At 38.3% G+C, this 19,506-nt stretch overlaps 2 protein-coding genes across 7 annotated transcripts; one reads left to right on the plus strand and one right to left on the minus strand.

Annotated features, from left to right (window-relative positions):
- Positions 1-242: 242 nt before the first annotated feature.
- On the plus strand, positions 243-7,111 carry LOC118049547 (uncharacterized). 6 transcript variants are annotated; one of them, XM_035059568.2, is made up of 7 exons: positions 243-618; positions 755-855; positions 1,075-1,168; positions 1,282-1,327; positions 2,688-2,926; positions 3,092-3,902; positions 4,752-7,111. In XM_035059568.2, the coding sequence occupies exons 4-7, from the start codon at positions 1,297-1,299 to the stop codon at positions 6,854-6,856; spliced, it is 3,186 nt and encodes a 1,061-aa protein (XP_034915459.1). In that variant the 5' UTR covers positions 243-618; positions 755-855; positions 1,075-1,168; positions 1,282-1,296; the 3' UTR covers positions 6,857-7,111. The 6 variants fall into 6 exon arrangements, with proteins under 6 accessions (XP_034915459.1, XP_073262007.1, XP_034915461.1 ...); XM_073405906.1 differs by having other exon boundaries at positions 2,697-2,926; XM_035059570.2 differs by having other exon boundaries at positions 779-855.
- A 6,787-nt stretch (positions 7,112-13,898) lies between these two features.
- LOC118049548 (UDP-glycosyltransferase 708G1) lies at positions 13,899-15,814 on the minus strand. Its single transcript, XM_035059576.2, has one exon. It carries the CDS (start codon positions 15,506-15,508, stop codon positions 14,126-14,128), a length of 1,383 nt encoding a protein of 460 aa, XP_034915467.1. The 5' UTR covers positions 15,509-15,814; the 3' UTR covers positions 13,899-14,125.
- Between the last annotated feature and the right edge of the window lie 3,692 nt (positions 15,815-19,506).

Genomic DNA, 19,506 nt, shown 5'->3' on the forward strand with positions numbered 1-19,506 from the left:
AATTTAGTTTTAGTATTATCATATTAAAATAATTTAAAAATATCAAAAAAATAATTAAAATAAAAAAAACGATTTTCAAGAAAACAGCATTGAGACGCAAAAACAAAGATATTGTTAAAAGGCGAACAGCAATGTGGTACACGAGTGTAGGTGCGTGTGAGGGAAGAAAGATACTCCATTGAAGAGGGGTCAGCTACTTATGGAAACTGTAGTGCTTGCTGTTGTAAAGAGTGAAACACAGGCGTCTAAAAGGTACTTTACTTGCGTGTACCCAAAAAGCATGGAAGGTAGAGAGAATCTAGAAAATGTGAAAACAAATGTCCCCATATCTTTCACATCCTTAAAATCCCCATAAAAAAATAATATAGTAATAATAAATACAGAATAGGAAAGCGAAGTGATAGATATCATGAAACCAAAGCCCAAGCAAAGTATATTAGACTGTTAGTGAGACCACGAGTTGACAAATTCCAAGTCATTGTTTCTTTGTGAAAGAAAATAGAAAATAGAAAATAGAAAGAAAGATCTCTCTCTTATTCTTATCTGGGATTGTGGGGATCTTTCAATCCAATTCACATAATATCAGATACTGGCCCAGCAGATTTGAGCTTCTCTCCTGTATGTATTTATATTTTTTTAATCATTTGGGTTATCTTTCTTTTGTCCGATGGTTGATGATTTGTGATTTTTCTATGACATTACAAAGTCACCTGCTCTTGTTTTAAGTCTTTGTGGTTTTGTTCTCTTCCTTCAGATGGGAATTTTAATGGAGCTGCAGTTGAGTTCAAGGGTTTTCTGTGAATTTGAGCTCAAGTTATGATATGGGGAGGTAGAGGATACTGATATATACAAAAGGTAAACAATTTTTTCCTCTTTTTTTGGATGATTGATTTGTCCGTACGTTGGTCTCTCAATTATGCTAATCATGGTCGGTCAGCTTTAGTTGCTTAAATTCGAGTGCATGATGTTGCCATGTTATTGCTTTCATTCTCCGTCCCTGTTCTTTGTTATTTGTCAGTGGAGGAACAAAACCAATTGCTTCTCTTTCCTTGATTTGTGCTGCTGGAATCGCAGGGTTGTGTCTGGAAGGCTTTAAAGAAAACTGGGTTTCAGATTATCAATTTATCTGGAATACCTGATTTAGAAGAAAGGTCTCCTGGGATTTCAAGTAAGCAATGGCAAGAACTTTCAATGTCATCGGTATTTGTTTCTTGTTGAAGTTCGTAGCATAAAATGGATGTTATTGCAGTAGTATTAAGAGATGTAATACCCTTTTTATAGGGCCCTTTTGCAGTGATGTCAGAATACCAGGGTTCTCTGTTCCATGGTAGTGTCCATGTGCTTAAGAAAGCTGCTAGAAGATGTTTCTTTCTCTTTAGTTTTGCAATTTGAACTTTCTTTTCTGGTCGGAGCAGTAGTTGGTAGAATCCATTCCTTTACACTGGAACAAAGTGTATATTGCTAAGGAAAAGAATGAAGAACAACACCTAATGATCCAACGGTTGCCAATTACAAGATCATTGATTTGGGATCCTTGGAGTGAATTTCGAGTTCAACATGCTTTGAGTTTCACCACACCATTCCAATGCTCTCGCCATTCTCTTTTATCATCATCATTGGAACTGTTGGCATTGTGTGGTCATGTGTAGTTATGATGCATTACAATTAGTTATCTCTGAAATGGGTGTCCAACGAAAATTGATTTTTTGATGTTTTTTAGATACTGCTATATTCTGATCTCCCATCCTTACCAAATACACTTCCATTGCCTACAAATTAAATTCTAGTGTATCAACAAAGTGTTTCTTTGAAGCTTGGAAACTGCATTTTCTGAAAAATAGGGATTCGTGAATTCTTTTGGTGCTTTTTCTAACTTTTAACCTCTTTCAGTGCATTGGTTGACCTAGTTTTGCCTGCTGTAACATAAATTATGGCAGGCTCTAATAGATCAGCTCTCCTAAAGATACTCAGCATGCAAAACCCATCGGAATATTCATTATTACCCTAACAAATGCTGTCCAATATCTAGTTTGGAGCACTTGCAGCTAGGGAGAAGCTCTAGACTGAGAGTTGTCTGCATGGGTTTCGATGCTGTTGCCTCTACTTCTTGCAAACATATTACGAGAACTTCTTTATTTTTCTTTGATGGCGGAATGGGATCTCTCTCCAATACTAAATTACAGGGATATGTTGTTTTTAATTGACTTTATTTATGACTAGATTTTTCAAGATTTTTTCAGAATCTGCTATTTTGTTGCTAATTTAAGTGTTAAAGTGAGTTCTTTATATGGAAGATTTACTAAAAACATCAGCTGGATTGATTTCACCACCGAATCAGAAGATTTCATTCATGTAGGAGGAAATGATATGATATCACTGCCTGTATAACATAGCTGTTCTTTCTATGTACCAGGATTGATGAATAATTTATGACTGCAAAGATGAAGATTTATGTGCTGCATCAACTTTTTTTTCTCCAATCCAAGCATTCAATACATGTGTGACAGTATGCCACGAGTTTTATTTGTCAGAATCATGAACCATGCTTCTCATCCCATAGCCTTTTCTTGCAACAAAATTATATAGTGTTGGCATGTAAAACCTTTTCATTTGTGATAGAAGAAAATGAGATATCCTTTGTATCAGTGTTGGCAAGTTAATTTAGAGCTTTATTAAGTTGTTTGCAGTCTTTGCAGGGATGGGAACTGAATTTCTGTACAAGATGTATATACCGGGATATAATTCTACGAAGGATCTAGATGAAAGTAGTGGGAATGGTAGCTGGCCTTCATGTCATGAAAACAAAGCCTTTGAGCAGCACCATGGCTTGCTTGCTGCAAAGCCAGAAATAGATAGATACTCTGGATATGACAAGGAACACCTGAGGCAAACCATATTGAGGCAAGAAAACACATTCAGACATCAGGTATGATTTATTTCCATTTTTATATTTTTGAGCTATAAAATTGGATTTTCAATACTTTTCTGAGTTCATGAAATATATTGTGAAAATGTGCTTGTTTTGCATGCATAATTGAAATTTGATTGAGCAAAATATCATAGATTAGTTTATGGAAATTCAATTATGCAGGTCCATGAACTGCATCGGCTTCACAAAATACAAATGGACATAATGAATGAAGTCCGAAGCAAAGAATCAGTCATATGCCTTGATCGAATGGGAACATTTCAATCAAATCCTTTTGCCTTTCCACCTGAAGGGGATGGAAGGAGGTGGCATAATTCTGGTCTGCCTTTGGTGGCAATGAATTGTCATACACCATCTGCTTCAGGTGCTGATAGTGTCCAATCACATTTTAGTTCCATTAATTTGCAGAACATGCAATCTGGATGTGGTTCTACGCACGATGGATCCAGGATTAAGCATGATGTATCTCTTGAATACAATCACAAGAAGCTTCAGCGGAAGTTGTTTGACCTTGAACTACCAGCTGACAAATACATAAATGATGCAGAGGAAGAAAAGGGGGCATTTGGTGGGTCAGGGTTGGAATCTGACCCTCCAAATTGGAATTGTATGGTTGCCTGTGAGAAAAATGGCAACATGTCCACCCTGAGTAGTGTTCACTCCAGTTGCAATGGTGATACTTTTAGTTCCAATACAGGGAGGACCCGAGGTTTAACAGATTTGAATGAACCTTTCCAGGTTGAGGAAACATGTGATAAAACTCCTTTTGATACTCTAGGCAAGGTTACCTACTCGAAAGAAGAGATACAGGGGCGGGATTTATCTGCAAATTCATGCTCAGGCTTCCAATCTTTGGCAAAGGAAGTTTCTCAAAGACCCTGTAAAGAAAAGGAGGAGGGACTCAGCCAACGAAATATGCTTTTAGATAATGAATGGGAAAACAAAGGCAGACCACCTTTTAACTTCAAAGCTGGTAAGGACTTATTCAGCAACACTTTTTTATTTTCCTGTTGAAATCAGCCAATGTCGTTCTTTTTTCTTGGATGTGCAAGTTTGCATGAGTCGCTACTTTACAAGTAGCCTGGTAGTAGGGTGTTTTTTTTTTTTTTTTCAAATCATTGCTGTACTTTTTTATACCATGTTTGTTATCTCTCCTGTTGATAACCTGGTGAATTGCTTTTTCTTACTCTAAATCTGTTGCAACTTAATTCTTTTAAAATATTAACATTTACCAAATCAACTCTCTTTTAACCAAATTTTGAAATGAATTATTAAAAAAATTTAGTTCGAGGTAACTATTTGCTTTGTTCACAAAAAAAAGTGAATCATTTTCTGGCAGAACCATTTTGTTATGAGAACTCTAAACAAGTATCCAAGTACTTGTAAGGAAATGCTCTTCCCATATTTATACGAATATTCAGAAACCTCAATGGTCACTGTTCTGAAAATTCTGAAAAATGTAAAAAGAACTTCTCATTGTTATTGATTCTGTATGACTTTTAAGGAATGTCTTTGACTTAAAGAAAATGGAAATAAAGAAAGTTTTGACTTCAAATTACGTACAATTAAATGCGTTTGCATGTGAAGGTGAATGTGCATATGTGTTCATGGATACTGAGTTAAGCTTATGGTTTTTGAAATTCCTTTAATTTCTAAGGTTAGATCATTCTCTTCTTTGTCATCAGAGCATAAAACCTCCAATATGAATATTTCTTTTCATTTAGGTGATTCATAATGAGAGAGACAATTGAAAAATATCACAATATGTTTATTGTTGTGTGGGATCATTCAGTTTCAGCTGATGGTTTGATCCTTCTTTCAGGCCAAATAAGCACCAGAACTCTGAGTAGAAGTTTTTATGGAGAGTATTTGCCTACACAAAGTGAATCATCGCATGTTGGCTGCATGAATGCCCATGTGCCTGATCAGAATAAACCAGAACAATTGAAAAGGAAGACAATATTTGGTGTAGAAATCTCCGACAGAAATCATAATACATCTGTTATGACTTCAGATGCACTTCCGCGGCCACCTGCTCTTCAACCTAATGTAGTCAATTCTGAGTCATCCTCCATCTCATCTTGGAAGAGGCCTCTGGCCAGCTTGAAACAGAATGCAATATTTGTTCAGGGAAACCCTTGCTTTAATACCTTTCCCGAATCAAATAAGAGTTCAACCACATTGTTGCATTGCCATGAAGTTTCTGCAGATGGGTCGATTGTTAATGAAAAAGTGGATTTTATCCCTAAACCAGGAGTTGAATTGCCCTACAAAAATGACATCTCCCTGATTTCTCAGTTGAAGTCCAAGGCATCGGCTGGTCACTCGAATGGACACAGTGCTAGTAATTCTGCTTTTGAACAAGTTCCTAAGCATAATCCTCCAAATAACTCTAGGGGTTCAGGCTGGTCTGAGAATATAAAATCTGCGGAGGAAGTAAACATCAATGCAGTACCTCCAAAAAGTTTCCCAATTGAAGCAATTTCTGATTCAAATCTTATTTCCATTGGTATTCCAAGGATGGAAGAAACTCCACTAGGAGCATTGTCATGGATGAAAACTATTTCACATTGTAATGGAAAATCCTCTGGTGAAATGTCTGATTCTCATAGGGTGAATTGGGATTCGCTGCAAAGAAAATATGCTGAGCAATTTGCTTGCAATGGTGGAACAATGAAGGGCCTCCGTCAAAACATTGTTCAGGATTCATCATCAGCAACAAATGTGCATGATGCTGAGGAAAAGAGAATTGGAGGTGATTGTTCAAGCAATAGGAAGATTCTTGGTGTTCCCATTTTTGAAAAGCCCATTTCCAAAGACCTACCTTCTGCCAGCACTGGCCTGAAGCCTGGTTTTTGTGTTTCAGAGACTAATGATGCTAACTCTATTAAAGGCGGGTTGCTTCATACTGATCTGAATCAGGATCCTATGGAATCTGAATCCGTGGAGATCCTAAACACAAACAGTTTAAATGTGGCGAAGTGTTCGGTTGATTGTAGAGCTGATTTAAGACATTCAATTGATTTGAATGTGAGTGTGACTGAAGAAGAGGCTCAAGCTCCAAGAAACAAGGCCAGTATTGCAATTCATATAGATTTGGAGGCGCCAATTGTCCTTGAAAACGATATGGACATCGTGTCTGGAGGTGGATTTCTGGAAAGCAAATTTAAAGAACCATTTCAGTCCATAACAGATGAATCCAAGGACTTTCATGAAGGCTTTTTGATAGCTGCAGCTGAGGCTTTAGTGGACATTTCACTGTCTGGTGTGCACCAGTTTCAAGATGATGCTGCGTGCCATATAATGGAAGCTGAAGTGAATAATTCGCTTCAGTTGTTTGCAGAGATAATTTCTTCTTACAAGGGATACATTGAGAATGATGTTGGATCGCTTGCAGTGCACAAGGGTAATAATGATTGTGAAGATTCAATACCAGATGAGGTTGATTTTTTTGAGTATATGACCTTAAATTTAACTGAAACCATGGTAGAAGATCATGATTGTAAGCCTATGGTTTTGGAAAACACAAAAGATGAAACATCATTGCCAAGACGTCCTAGGAGAGGTCAGGGCAGGAGAGGAAGGCAGCGGAAGGACTTTCAAAGAGATGTACTTCCTGGTCTTGTCTCTTTGTCCAGGAATGATGTGACTGAGGATCTTCAGATGATTGAAGGTCTGATTATAGCAACCGGTGGCACTTGGCAGTCAGGTTTGTCTCAGAGAAACGCCCCTAAGAGCAAGGCAGGAAGGGGGAGAAAGCGTGCAGCGAGTTCTGCTGCCTTTCCAACAGTAACTGCAGTGAGTCCACCGCAAGTTCAGCAACCAAACTGTGGAGAACTGGGACTTGAAGTAACAGGATGGGGAAAGAGGACAAGGCGTCCTCCACGTCAGAGATATCCTTCTAATAACCCTTTACCACACCAATAGCTGGAGATCAGGTCATTTAAATTCAGAGATGAATTGTCATGGCCTTGCCTGCCAATATTATTCATGCCAAGGAGATTCATTTTGTGTACTTGCCTTGTGTTTTCTGAATCTGTACGATGAACTTGTATGAAATAGGACACTTGTGGCTTCAGCTTCTGCCTCCTTGTTTTGGCAGATCAAGAAATCTTAATGTCGAGAAATAACTTACTTCAATGAGCAGAGTTTTAAATTGCTATCAGAACAGTCATTTAAGCAGCAGAGTTCAAACAACAACATTATTCATATTTGTACAACGAACTCCAAAATGGCCTGAAATCTCCCTGCATAGCAAGGAGTCTAGGAAATATACTATGGTTTTGTTGAAAGATGGTGCTTGGTTATTGTCGTCTTGTGATAGAACAGATGAAGACTGAGAAACATGTCTTTGTTTTTCATGTTTTAAAAATATAAAATTATTTCAAAATTATTTAGGTTTTTGTCTCTTAATATATATATATATGTGTGTGTGTGTGTGTGTGTATCCCAACACTAACCAACCAACAAAAATCTACATTGAATGTGCTCTCTCTCTCTAAATTTGTAGTCATGGTCTTGTGCCCTCTAGTCTTGTAGTTGTGGTCTTCATTTATCCTTGCCAGTAGAAACATACTCCTCACCACAAAAGCGCCGTTGATTTTTTCATCTGTAACTTGAACAGATGAAAAAATTACTAGATCCATTTGGCGGTAAATTTGAAAGTTAGTTGTCGGACCTATGAACATCAACGATCATAAAAGCAAAGATTTCAGCTTTGAACTTACCCACCAAACTTTTATATATATATATGTGTGTGTGTGTGTGTGTGTGTGTGTCCCAACACTAACCATTAACCAACCAACAAAAAACTACATTGAATGCACACACTCTCTCTAAATATATAGTCATGGTCTTGTGCCCTCTAGTCTTGTAGTTGTGGTCTTCATTTATCCTTACCAGTAGAAACATACTCCTCACCCTGAAAGCGCCGTCGATTTTTTCATCTCTAACTTGAACAGACGAAAAAATTACTAGATTTATTTGGCAGTAAATTTGAAAGTTAGTTGTCGGACCTATGAACATCAACTATCATAAAAGCAAAGATTTCAGTTTGAACTTACCCTCCAAACCTTTTTTTTTTTTTTTGGGTTCCAAAATTCTGATTTTGCCATGCAAAGTTCAGTGATTATGTCGTGTTTGAAGAGTTGTTAATCAGACTGCTTAGATTTGGTAGAGAAATCGAGTAGATATGCTTTCATGATGGTTTCTTAACTTTGGCCTTAGCGACTACAGGACCACCTTCCCTCCACCAGCTCAGCACCCAGACCAAGCTCATCCTGAACCTCATAGGTCCCTTTTCCCTCCACGGCGAGCCCGTCATGGCTGCCCGTGTCAAGACTTGATACCCATTTCATCTCTTTATATTTAATTATCTTTTCACGTGTATCTGTGTGCAGACGCATAATTTGGGCTGACATCTAACTAACAGTGTGTTTGGGAAATTTGGAAGAAAGGGTCAAGGAGGGAAGTTGTAGAAAAACAGAAGTGAAGGAAAGGCTTCACAAACAGTAGATGTCAAAAGGTTTCTTTCCCTTCCCTTCAATATTTATTTTTATTTTATGAACTTCATGTTGAGGATTATGCAAGGTGTGACTGCTTGGATATATGTGGAGAGCTTGAGTTCATGGAGACAGTGAAGGTGAAGTACTGATAGACCACGTCGTTCAAAGAGAGGCCTTAAGCCAAATGCCAAATACTTCAAGATGTTTACAACACGTAATTAATCGTGCATACAGGCCACGACGTGTAGAGTCCAGAGTGGGGAATGCTGGTTGGCAGTTGAATATAATACGTGGGAAACATTACGTGCAAATGTGACGTGCGAATGTGATGACAGAACTGGCCCTATCTTAGTTACTTTTATTTCATGCAATTATATTTCAGTCTATGTGTACGTGGTCTTGCTATTTAAGCAACCACAGTTGTTATTAGTGGTAGGCAATTAATTTCAGAACAAAGGTTTATTCTCACCTGAAGAGAAAACAATGCATTATTTTTATTAAACACTTCATTATCTGTGTTGGGACCTATCATTGGTATCAGAGCCATGAAAACCAATAAAGAGCGTATTGAACAGTTAGAAGCAGGGCTCGGTGAAGTGCAAAATGGCCTACATCGGATGGAGATGGGCATGACAGATAAATTGCATCACTTAGAGGAAACTATTAATCGACTCTCTGATGTACTCCTTGCAGATCACGTGTCTACCAATCAAGGTAACACCCATCGTGACGGTCACACTGGAGGACGGCTTGTTGTCTCTTCTAAAATAGCGAAGCTTGAATTTCCATGTTTTTCTGGAGATGATCCAACAGAGTGGTTTAATAGGGTGAACCAGTTCTTTGAGTTCCAAAGTACACCCGAAATGCAGAAGGTATCGTTAGCTTCCTATCACTTGGAAGGAGAGGCCAACCAGTGGTGGCAATGGATTCGCCGGACATTTCAAGAGGAAGGACGTGTTCTTTCGTGGATTAATTTTGAAGGTGAACTCTGGGCTCGATTTGGTCCTTCTGACTGTGAAGATTTTGATGAAGCTCTTTCACGGATCCGTCAGGAAGGATCGCTGCATGACTATCAACGTGAATTTGAACGTCTTGGCAATCATGTACGTGGTTGGACCCAAAAAGCTCTCGTAGGAACATTTATGGGTGGATTAAAAAGAGACATTTCTGATGGGATTCACATGTTCAAACGACAAACTTTAAAAGACGCCATCAGCTTAGCACGGATGAAAGATGATCAATTTACCCGTCAGAGGAGGTTTATCAGACCAGTTTCTTCTGTGCGGCCACCTATGGCTCTTTCGCCTGGCAACCAAGCCGCACAGTCTACCCCTACGACTCCTATCAAGCGGTTATCATGGGAAGAAATGCAACGAAGAAGAGCCCAGAATCTATGTTTCAATTGTAATGACCGTTTTACTGCAGGTCACAAGTGTCAAGGGTCATGCCTACTTATGTTGGAAGGTTGCAATGACACTGATACGTTGTTATGTGACAATGTTCTTGACGAACAACTAAATCAGGAACAATATGAGGAGCTTACAGGGTCGTCAATTACATTGCATGCCTTGTCAGGTTGGACAACGCCAAAGACCATGCGAGTATCAGCTATGATTGGCTCCTGCAGCGTCATTATTTTAATAAATAGTGGTTCTACTCACAACTTCATTAGTGAGCGAACTGCTACCCTGTTAAGGCTGCCAGTGGTGCCTACAGAACCCTTCAAAGTACAGGTTGCCAATGGTGATAGTCTCCAATGTCGGGGGCGATTTGACGAGGTATCATTGAATCTACAGGGTGTTGTTTTTTCATTGACTCTTTATTCTTTACCCCTCACAGGGCTGGATATAGTGTTGGGGATTCAATGGCTTGAATTACTGGGTTCGGTGATGTGTGATTGGAAAAGGCTGACAATGGAATTCTTATGGGAGAACAAGCTTAGGCGATTAACTGGCATTGGCAGACAAGACATCCAGGAAACATCCCTGCAGGAGTTGTCCAAAACACTTCGGCCGAATCAAGCTTTGTTTGCCTTATGTTTTCAAATTACTCAGACAGCAACAGACGGTATCGTTCATCCCCACATGAAGGAATTGTTGCAAGCATTTTCAGATATATTTGCTGCTCCTTCCAGTTTACCACCAACAAGGGCTGTTGACCATGGAATCACGTTGAAGGAAGGAACTGAACCGGTTACAGGTACGCACACTTTCAGAAGAATGAGATTGAGAAACAGGTCCAGGACATGCTGACCACAGGGCTTGTTCGTCCAAGTACCAGTCCCTTTTCATCACCTGTGTTATTAGTGAAGAAAAAAGATGGGAACTGGAGGTTTTGTACTGATTATCGAGCTCTCAATGCTGCCACTATTAAAGATCGTTTCCCAATTCCAACCGTTGAGGATATGTTAGATGAATTATACGAAGCTTCTTACTTTACCAAGTTGGATCTACGAGAGGGTTATCATCAGGTACGAGTCAATCCCCAAGATTTCCATAAAACTGCATTTCGCACTCATAATGGACATTATAAATATTTGGTGATGCTATTTGGCCTATGTAATGCGCCCTCTACGTTCCAGGCTATCATGAACTCCATATTTCGTCATCACCTTCGTCAATTTATTTTGGTTTTTTTTTACGACATCTTGATATATAGTTCTACCTGGGACCAACATTTACTGCATGTCCGACAGACATTTTGAAATACTACGCCAGCATCAGTTCTATGTCAAGGAAAGCAAGTGTGCTTTCGGGCAGCACGAACTTGAATATTTGGGACATATTATCACCGATCATGGCGTCAAAGTGGATGATAGCAAGATTACAGCTATGGTGGCATGGTCACGGCCTACTAACGTTTCAGATTTATATGGTTTTCTTGGTTTGACAGGAAATTATCGCAAATTCGTTCAGAACTATGGTGTTATTGCTACCAATCTGCTAAAAAAGAATCAATTTCAATGGAATGATGCAGCTGAAGCCGCTTTCCTTGCTCTCAAGCGGGCCATAACAACTACTCCCATATTGGCCATGCCTAATTTCAACGAAGCATTTACCATTGACACCGATGCTTCTGGAGATGGCATAGGTGCAGTCCTCACTCAACTTGGCAAGCCACTGGCGTACATGAGCAGGGCCCTCGGTATCACAAAGAAATCATGGTCAACATATGCTAAAGAGATGTTGGCAATTTTGGAAGCTATCAGATTGTGGCGTCCTTATCTTCTCGGCAAGAAATTCTACATTCAAACAGATCAGCGTAGTCTCAAGTATTTTGTAGAACAGAGGATAGCTACTCCAAAACAGCAGAAATGGGTTGCTAAGCTAATGAGTTATGACTATGAAATCATCTATCGTCCAGGCCGTGAGAACTCAGCTGCTGATGCTTTGTCCAGAAAACAAGGGAGTCCAATTTTACATCACATTTTTACTTCGCATGTTAGTGTCTGGCAAGAGATTAAGACATCCTCACAACAGGACCAATACATTCAGTCTATGGGTCGTAAAATTGATGCTCAACCTGACAGTGCATTTACATGGCGTGATGGGCTATTATTATACAAGGGGAGGGTCGTGGTACCAAACGATGCAAATTTACACGCTACACTGCTACATGAAATGCATGACACCAAGGTGGGCGGTCATTCCGGAGTTCTACGTACATTTAAAAAGCTCAACCAACAATTCTATTGGCCTGGCATGTATAAAGCAGTGCACACATATGTCCAAGAATGTGAGATTTGCCAAAAGACCAAGACAGAGACATTGGCTCCAGCGGGACTTCTTCAACCACTGCCTATTCCATGTCAAGTTTGGGATGATATCACCTTGGATTTTATTGAAGGATTGCCAATCTCCCATGGCAGGGACACCATCATGGTGATTGTTGACAGACTTAGTAAGTTTGCTCATTTTCTCACTTTACGCCACCCATTTACTGCAAAAACTGTGGCAGAAAAATTTATTGATGGCGTTATTAAGCTCCATGGAATGCCGCAATCCATTGTTAGCGATCGAGATCCTATTTTCATCAGTCATTTCTGGCAAGAGTTTTTTAAAATGTCAGGCACCAAGCTTCGACTCAGTTCAGCATACCATCCACAGACGGATGGCCAGACGGAGGTCATTAATCGGTGCGTGGAGCAGTATTTACGATGTTTTGTTCATCAGTGGCCAAAGCAGTGGTGTTCTTATTTACCTTGGGCAGAGTACTGGTATAATAACACGTACCATATTTCAACTGGTATGACACCTTTTCAAGCGTTGTATGGACGCCTACCTCCAGCTATTCCTGTCTACAAAGAGGGTCTAACGCCAGTAAGTGCAGTTGACCAACAGCTCCTGGACCGCGATGCTCTACTTCGTCAATTGAAGGATAACTTAGCTACATCGAGGAATCGCATGAAACATATTGCTGACACAAAGAGGAGGGATGTCATGTTTCATGCCGGTGATTGGGCGCTTCTCAAACTGCATCCATATCGCCAACAATCAGTCTTCAAACGGGTCCATCACAAGCTGGCTACTCATTATTACGGACCATATCAAATTGTTGAAAAAATCGGACAGGTCGCCTATCGTTTACAGTTACCAGCCGAAGCACGCATTCATCCAGTGTTTCATGTTTCACTGCTAAAGCGCTACCAGAATACAGCCAACATTGTTGAACCACGATCAGTTGACATTCCACCTATTACCGATGCGGGCGAGCTGCTTCTTGAACCGCAATCTGTTTTGGATTCTCGCTGGCACAAACAGGGACGTCATCTTGTAGCTGAAAGCTTAGTTCAATGAAAAAATTTGCCTGTTGAAGACACCACGTGGGAGCCCACTGCTCTGTTACAGGAGACATTTCCGGCTCTGAACCTTGAGGACAAGGTTCCACTTATTGGGGGCGGTATTGATAGACCACGTTGTTCAAAGAGAGGCCTTAAGCCAAATGCCAAATACTTCAAGATGTTTACAGCACGTAATTAATCGTGCATACAGGCCACGACGTCCAAAGTCCAGAGTGGGGAATGCTGGTTGGCAGTTGAATATAATACGTGGGAAACATTACGTGCAAATGTGACATGCGAATGTGATGACAGAACTGGCACTATCTTAGTTACTTTTATTTCATGCAATTATATTTCAGTCTATGTGTACGTGGTCTTGCTATTTAAGCAACCACAGTTGTTATTAGTGGTAGGCAATTAATTTCAGAACAAAGGTTTATTCTCACCTGAAGAGAAAGCAATGAATTATTTTTATTAAACACTTTGTTGGGACCTACCAAGTACCATGAGATGGCGGTAGAGACGGTGGAAACGATTGTTGGGAAGACTGGGACTTGCGAATCAGCAGTTTTGGGAGAGCCTAATGTGGAGAGGCTGTCAAGACCCGAAAGAGCAAGGCCTATGGCAAGACATTCTCCAAAAAAAAGGTGTCTTGTAGTTTTATCTCTTCATACTTTTCATGGGATTGTTTCATTCCATGAAAGGAGTGAAGTTTATTGATGAGAAAAAGATTAAAAGATACAACAGACAAGATAAGACATCCTCCAAAAGAAGATGAAAAATCAAAATTTCAGGACAATGCGAGTTGAATTTCCCCTACATTTTGACTTTACCAATCTAATCCTTATTTATCTGGTCACAGACAATTCAAGGTACAAGACATACAGAAGGGTGTGGGATATTCTCGCGACTTCAAAAGTGCTTCCACATGCTGATGAGTTCAGTCAATCCCTTGTAAGAACTGCCACCAAAGCCCACTGCTTTCCTAGCATCTTCTTTGATCCCCAATGCCTGAATTCTCAACGATTCATTCCCCATGGATTCTCTAATCCTTTCTGCAATTTCTTCTCCTTTCACCAGCATCTCCCCGCTCCAACCCCAACTCTTCACCCAGGTCCCTAGTCCAATCCTCTCCACAATATCTGCATTGACTTTCTGGTCCCCGTTTTGGGGCCAAGCTAAGATCCTCACTCCATGCCATGCAGCCTCCATCACTGAATTCCAACCGCAATGACTTAGAAATCCACCAACTGCTGGGTGGCTTAATGTGGCCTCCTGGTTTAACCAATCCTTAACTATCAATCCCTTTTCTTTGACCCTCTCCATCAATTCATGCCCAATTACCTCTTCCAATTCTTCACTATCTTCCCTGTCAACTTTTTTATCCTTCACCATCCAGACAAACCTGCTACCACTCTTTATCAGCCCTTCACCCAACTCCCTGATTTGATCCCTCGCCAAAGCAGTCCTACTGCCAAAGCTAACATACAGAACTGACCCAGCTGGTTGATCATCAAGCCAAGTTAACTGTAACTGGCTCTTCTCAGAATCACATGGTGGAAGCGGTCCGATGGCAACAACTGGAGGTAGCCTTTCCAGAACTTGGCCATCATTTATCTTTCTGAGCGATTCAAGCTCAAAACTTACGAATGTGTTAAGTAGAATTCCACATGATTCTATCACTTTCATACCATTCTCTATGAAACTGTTCTTAAAAAAATTATTGCTCTTCTGCAGAAGTGGTGGGGGGACCAATGACTTGGGCATCAATTCCACGTTTCGAATCTTGATGACATCCGTCTCATCTAAATCATCCAGAGCTTTTGAGCCGGCTAAAGTGGGGTAGGATAGAAATAATGTCATCATTTTAGCAGATGATGTGAAGAGAACATAATTAGGAAGGCTAATAGCTTGAGTGATGGGAATAATTGTAGAGGCCAAGGTCATGTCTGTGATAAAACCAGAAGGAGATGGAGTTAGAGCAGAAAGAAGCGGGGAAAGAAGGTGACAGGAGCTCTTGATGAGTTGCATATGATAAAAAAAAGGGTCAGCCGAATTCTCTTCAGGTGGAAGGAGGTGAAACTGCTTCTGCTTGACTTGAGGAAAGGAAGCGAAGAACCGAGATAAAGCTTGGGACTCAGTCAGCGACACCGTTGGATGTGGGGTGATGAAGGTGACTTGGACATTCCGGGCTGTGAGTAAAGCAGCAAGTCTAAGGAAGGGTGTGAGATGACCCATGCCAGCACTTGGGAGGAGAGCTACATGAGCAAGCTTCTGGTCACTAGAACTTGACATTCTTCAGTGAGCTGTTTTGGTGGTTATTCTAGCTTCTTGTACAAGAAGAGAAGAGCTGGATGAGCAAGTTTGCGTCTTCTTGAAATGAACTAGCAGCTGGTTGCACTGCCTATATATAATGATAGAAAGACCACACATAGCTCATCTTCAACCTCCCGATGGCAAAGGCTACAACACAGTTTTATTGGGAAGACATATCAAGATGCTGGGCAGTTGAAGCATTAGATTCGGTAGCTAGTAAACGCGTGAAGGCATTCATTGGGGGGGGTAGACGGTCCCCGTCTGACTGTCAGCTCCGGTCTCGGATGTTTTATATCTACAAGTCTGCATATTTTTATTTGCAGATTATAAATCTTAAAGAATGGCTTGGGGTGCCGTCCCATTGTTGCTAACAGCACTCACTCTCTTTAACTTTTGTGATTTGCAAGCTAACAAAATTATGATTCCATGGATGCTAATATAATGATATTTAAAGGTTCAGATGATTGTTAAATTTAAAGTTTGTAGGATTAGTTGATATATATAAAAACTGGTCTAAATATCTATGTTAATAATAATAATAAAAAAAAAAGTAAAGATGAGGTTTGAGATAATAAATATTTTAATTATATAAAAATATTATTTTAAATATCTTTATATCAAAATAAACAAGATTAATTAAAGTTTATATACTTGATTAATATTAGTCAATTATGATAAATCTGATTCTATCCATCGGTATTGTTATGAAGTGTGATGAGAATCTGTATAAGATCCCAAAACCAGCAACACTGCTCGCTTTCTTCAAATGGCGTCGTAGGCCGTGAAGGATTGGCCAAGGACATGTTTGATTTTTTCTTTATCGTGATTGCCTTGCGTGATCTGATTTTGATATGTGTTCCAACGTTGACTTGGTCCAATCATTTTGTCCAAGATCACTTGCATGTGCATGCATGTGGAGATATATATATATATATATATATATATATATATATATATATATATATATAGTTAACATGTAATGCAATGCATGCAAGCATTGCAATGCATAAATTTAAATGCATTGCATTACATAACACGTTAACTGTCATCTTCCATCTCCAAATCTCTGTACCTGCTACGACGAACCTCATCAGTAACTCAGCTGGTGGAGTTTTGAAGCTAAATTCACATTGTTGAGTTTGACCTGCAACGATAACAGTGCACTGTGTTTGCCGTCAATAGACCAATGACTGCACCATTACTTTTACTCGACGTGTAGAAGAGATGCTATATAGAGATATATGGACCTGTGCCCAAAAACAAGTTGTCACAAAGTTCTTCTTAGAAAACTATAAAGTAAGTTTGATTAGAAGTTAGTGGCAAAAGGTCCTTCTGAAGATTTGTTATTAGGTTTGGTATCAAAAAATAAACTTAATCCAAAGTTTTTTAAACTTAATTTCCTATCCTCTTCCAAATTCCAACTTATAAGTTTTGAGATCCAATTTATTCATACCTTACTTGTTTATTTATTTCCCATTGTTAATCCACAACTTGAATCATCGCAGATTAGCAATTGATTTCTTTTATCGTATCATTTATTAGCAATTCTATGGTAGTTGATTAAAGAATTTCAATCAATTCTAGGAGAAGTTTGTTTTGTGTAAATCATTTTACAAATAAAAAATATGTTATGATATTTGATAAGTATTGATGTGAAATATATAATGATAATAAAATAATGATGATATATTATAATGATTTAATGGGTCTGTTATATATCTTGTTAATTTTATTGTTGAGGTGAAAATTTTGGTAAAAGTATATAAATTTGAATTTATATAGATAATTAATAATGATATAAGAGTACTATTAAAATAAATTGAATAAATTTGAATTAAACTAATGTTAGCTAATTTGTGTAGTTTACATAATTAATTTATATATCTTATCATCAATATTCTATATATGTTTAATAAATGTAATAGATGATCGTTCATGAATGTATCGAGATTCACTCGAAGGGTTGTGTAAGATAGATTATTGTAATGAGTTTGAAGGTTTTATTAATTACGCACTATCCAATTCGAGAAATTTTAATAAAAACGGTATTAGATGTCTATGTAGGAGGTATGAAAATAAAGAGTTTCTCGATCAAGATGTCGTGACGATGCATCTTTTATAAAAAAAAAAAAGGTTGATGAAGAAATACTTGTATTGGTTTGCAAACGGAGAACCATGTGTTCCACACGAGACCATCATAGAAATGATAGTTGGGTCAACTTCTAGTTCTAGTAACATGCATGGAGTTATAGATAACAATAATAATCCTTATATGAATATAGTTATGGATGTGATGAGAATGAATCGAGGTTATGCTAGTGAATGTCCAATCATAGATGATGAACCAAAGACAAACACGACCATGTTTTTTGATCTTTTGAAAGATTTCAACAAACCATTAGGGATGAGTGCACAAATCATAATAAATTATTAATCGCTGCACATGTGTTTACCATCAAGTCAGATCATAGGCTGAGTGAGGCCAATTACAACAAAATTACCAAATGAGCAAGATACATTTTACTTGAAAGGAATAGGCTAAAAGAAAAGTTTTATACTGTTAAATCCATGATGAAACCTCTCAACCTAGAATACTAGAAAATTAACATGTGTCCAAACTTCTGAATGTTGTAATACCTTGAAAATAAAGAGTTGACCGAGTGTAGAATATGTGGGCATGCTTCTTATAAACTCACAACCATCAAGGGAAGGACTTTTATCCCACATAAAAAATTTAAATACTTTCCAATCACTCCTAGACTTCAAAGCTAATTCATGTCTCCAAAGATTGTTGACCGCATGATATGACATCATTCACATTATGTTGTAGATAGAGTGATAATGAACCCTTCTAATGGTGAAGTCTAGAAACATTTTAATAGGGTCCATCTTCAGTTTTCAATGGAATCAAAGAGTGTATGTTTTAGGTTATATACAAATAAATTTAATTCATTAAGGTCATTTGCTACTTTTTATTCTTATTGACTAGTGATACTCATAGTTTACAACTTGTCATAAGTCTCAGATGAGCATAATTCAGATGGTACACCTTTCATATTCATTCGAGACTTTGACTTATAAGGTATCAACAAAACAAGATTTTCAATTGTCATCAAAGAGTTTATGCTAATTTATTTTACTAACTTATTAGGATTTATTGCCAAAAGAGATATGAGATGCACTTACAGAGATCAATCACTTTTTTAGAGATATATATTCTAACAACTTGCAGACACAACACATGAGAGGCTTGAAACGAATATCGTCCAGACAATCTACAAAATCGAGATGATATTCCCTCTATCGTTCTTCGACTTAATAAAATATCTACTTATATATTTACTGTTTAAGGCAAAAGTTGAAAGCCTAGTCTAGTATATATAGATGGTAATGACAATAAAGATGCAAATAGCTATACAAAGAACATAAAACTCATGACTTTAGAGCCACATACCGATGAGTTCAGTAACCGACACTACTTTCCTAGCCTTTACCATTTATTAGATATGCTTTTGCAATTCTGCCCTTCTCAACATTATCTCTCCACCCCTAACTCTTCTTTCAAATCCCTATTCTAATCCTTTCAACAACATTTACATTGAGTTCTCATGTTAAAGCCAAGCTAAGATTCTCACTTCATATCATACAACCTCTAAAATTAAATTCCACCCAAAATGATTAAAACATCCACCAATTGCTTGGTGATGTAATATACTCTCTTTGTTTAACTAATTATTCATAACCATTTTTTTTTTCATATACCCTCTCAATTAACTTATGTCAGATTACCTCTTCAAGCATTTTATCATCAACTAATTATTATCATTAATAATTATCATTAATTCATTCTCTACCATTTATTATTATTATATGAAACCTAGACCCTTTTAATAGAGATATAATATTTATCAAATAAGAATATTTGTAAAAGAAACTAAAGGATATACTTAATTGACTAAGATTAACATTTTAATCTG

This window comes from Populus alba, chromosome 17, assembly GCF_005239225.2.
Source record: "Populus alba chromosome 17, ASM523922v2, whole genome shotgun sequence".
Taxonomy (NCBI): Eukaryota; Viridiplantae; Streptophyta; class Magnoliopsida; order Malpighiales; family Salicaceae; genus Populus; species Populus alba.

Bases quoted from the DNA above. Each gene is read 5' to 3' on its own strand.
- LOC118049547 (XM_035059568.2), top strand. From the start codon at position 1,297: ATGTCAGAATACCAGGGTTCTCTGTTCCATG. The intron at 1,328-2,687 runs GTAGTGTCCATG...AGTTGTTTGCAG, and splicing joins CCAGGGTTCTCTGTTCCATG to TCTTTGCAGGGATGGGAACT. The intron at 3,903-4,751 runs GTAAGGACTTAT...TCCTTCTTTCAG, and splicing joins ACCTTTTAACTTCAAAGCTG to GCCAAATAAGCACCAGAACT.
- LOC118049548 (XM_035059576.2), bottom strand. From the start codon at position 15,508: ATGTCAAGTTCTAGTGACCAGAAGCTTGCTCATGTAGCTCTCCTCCCA.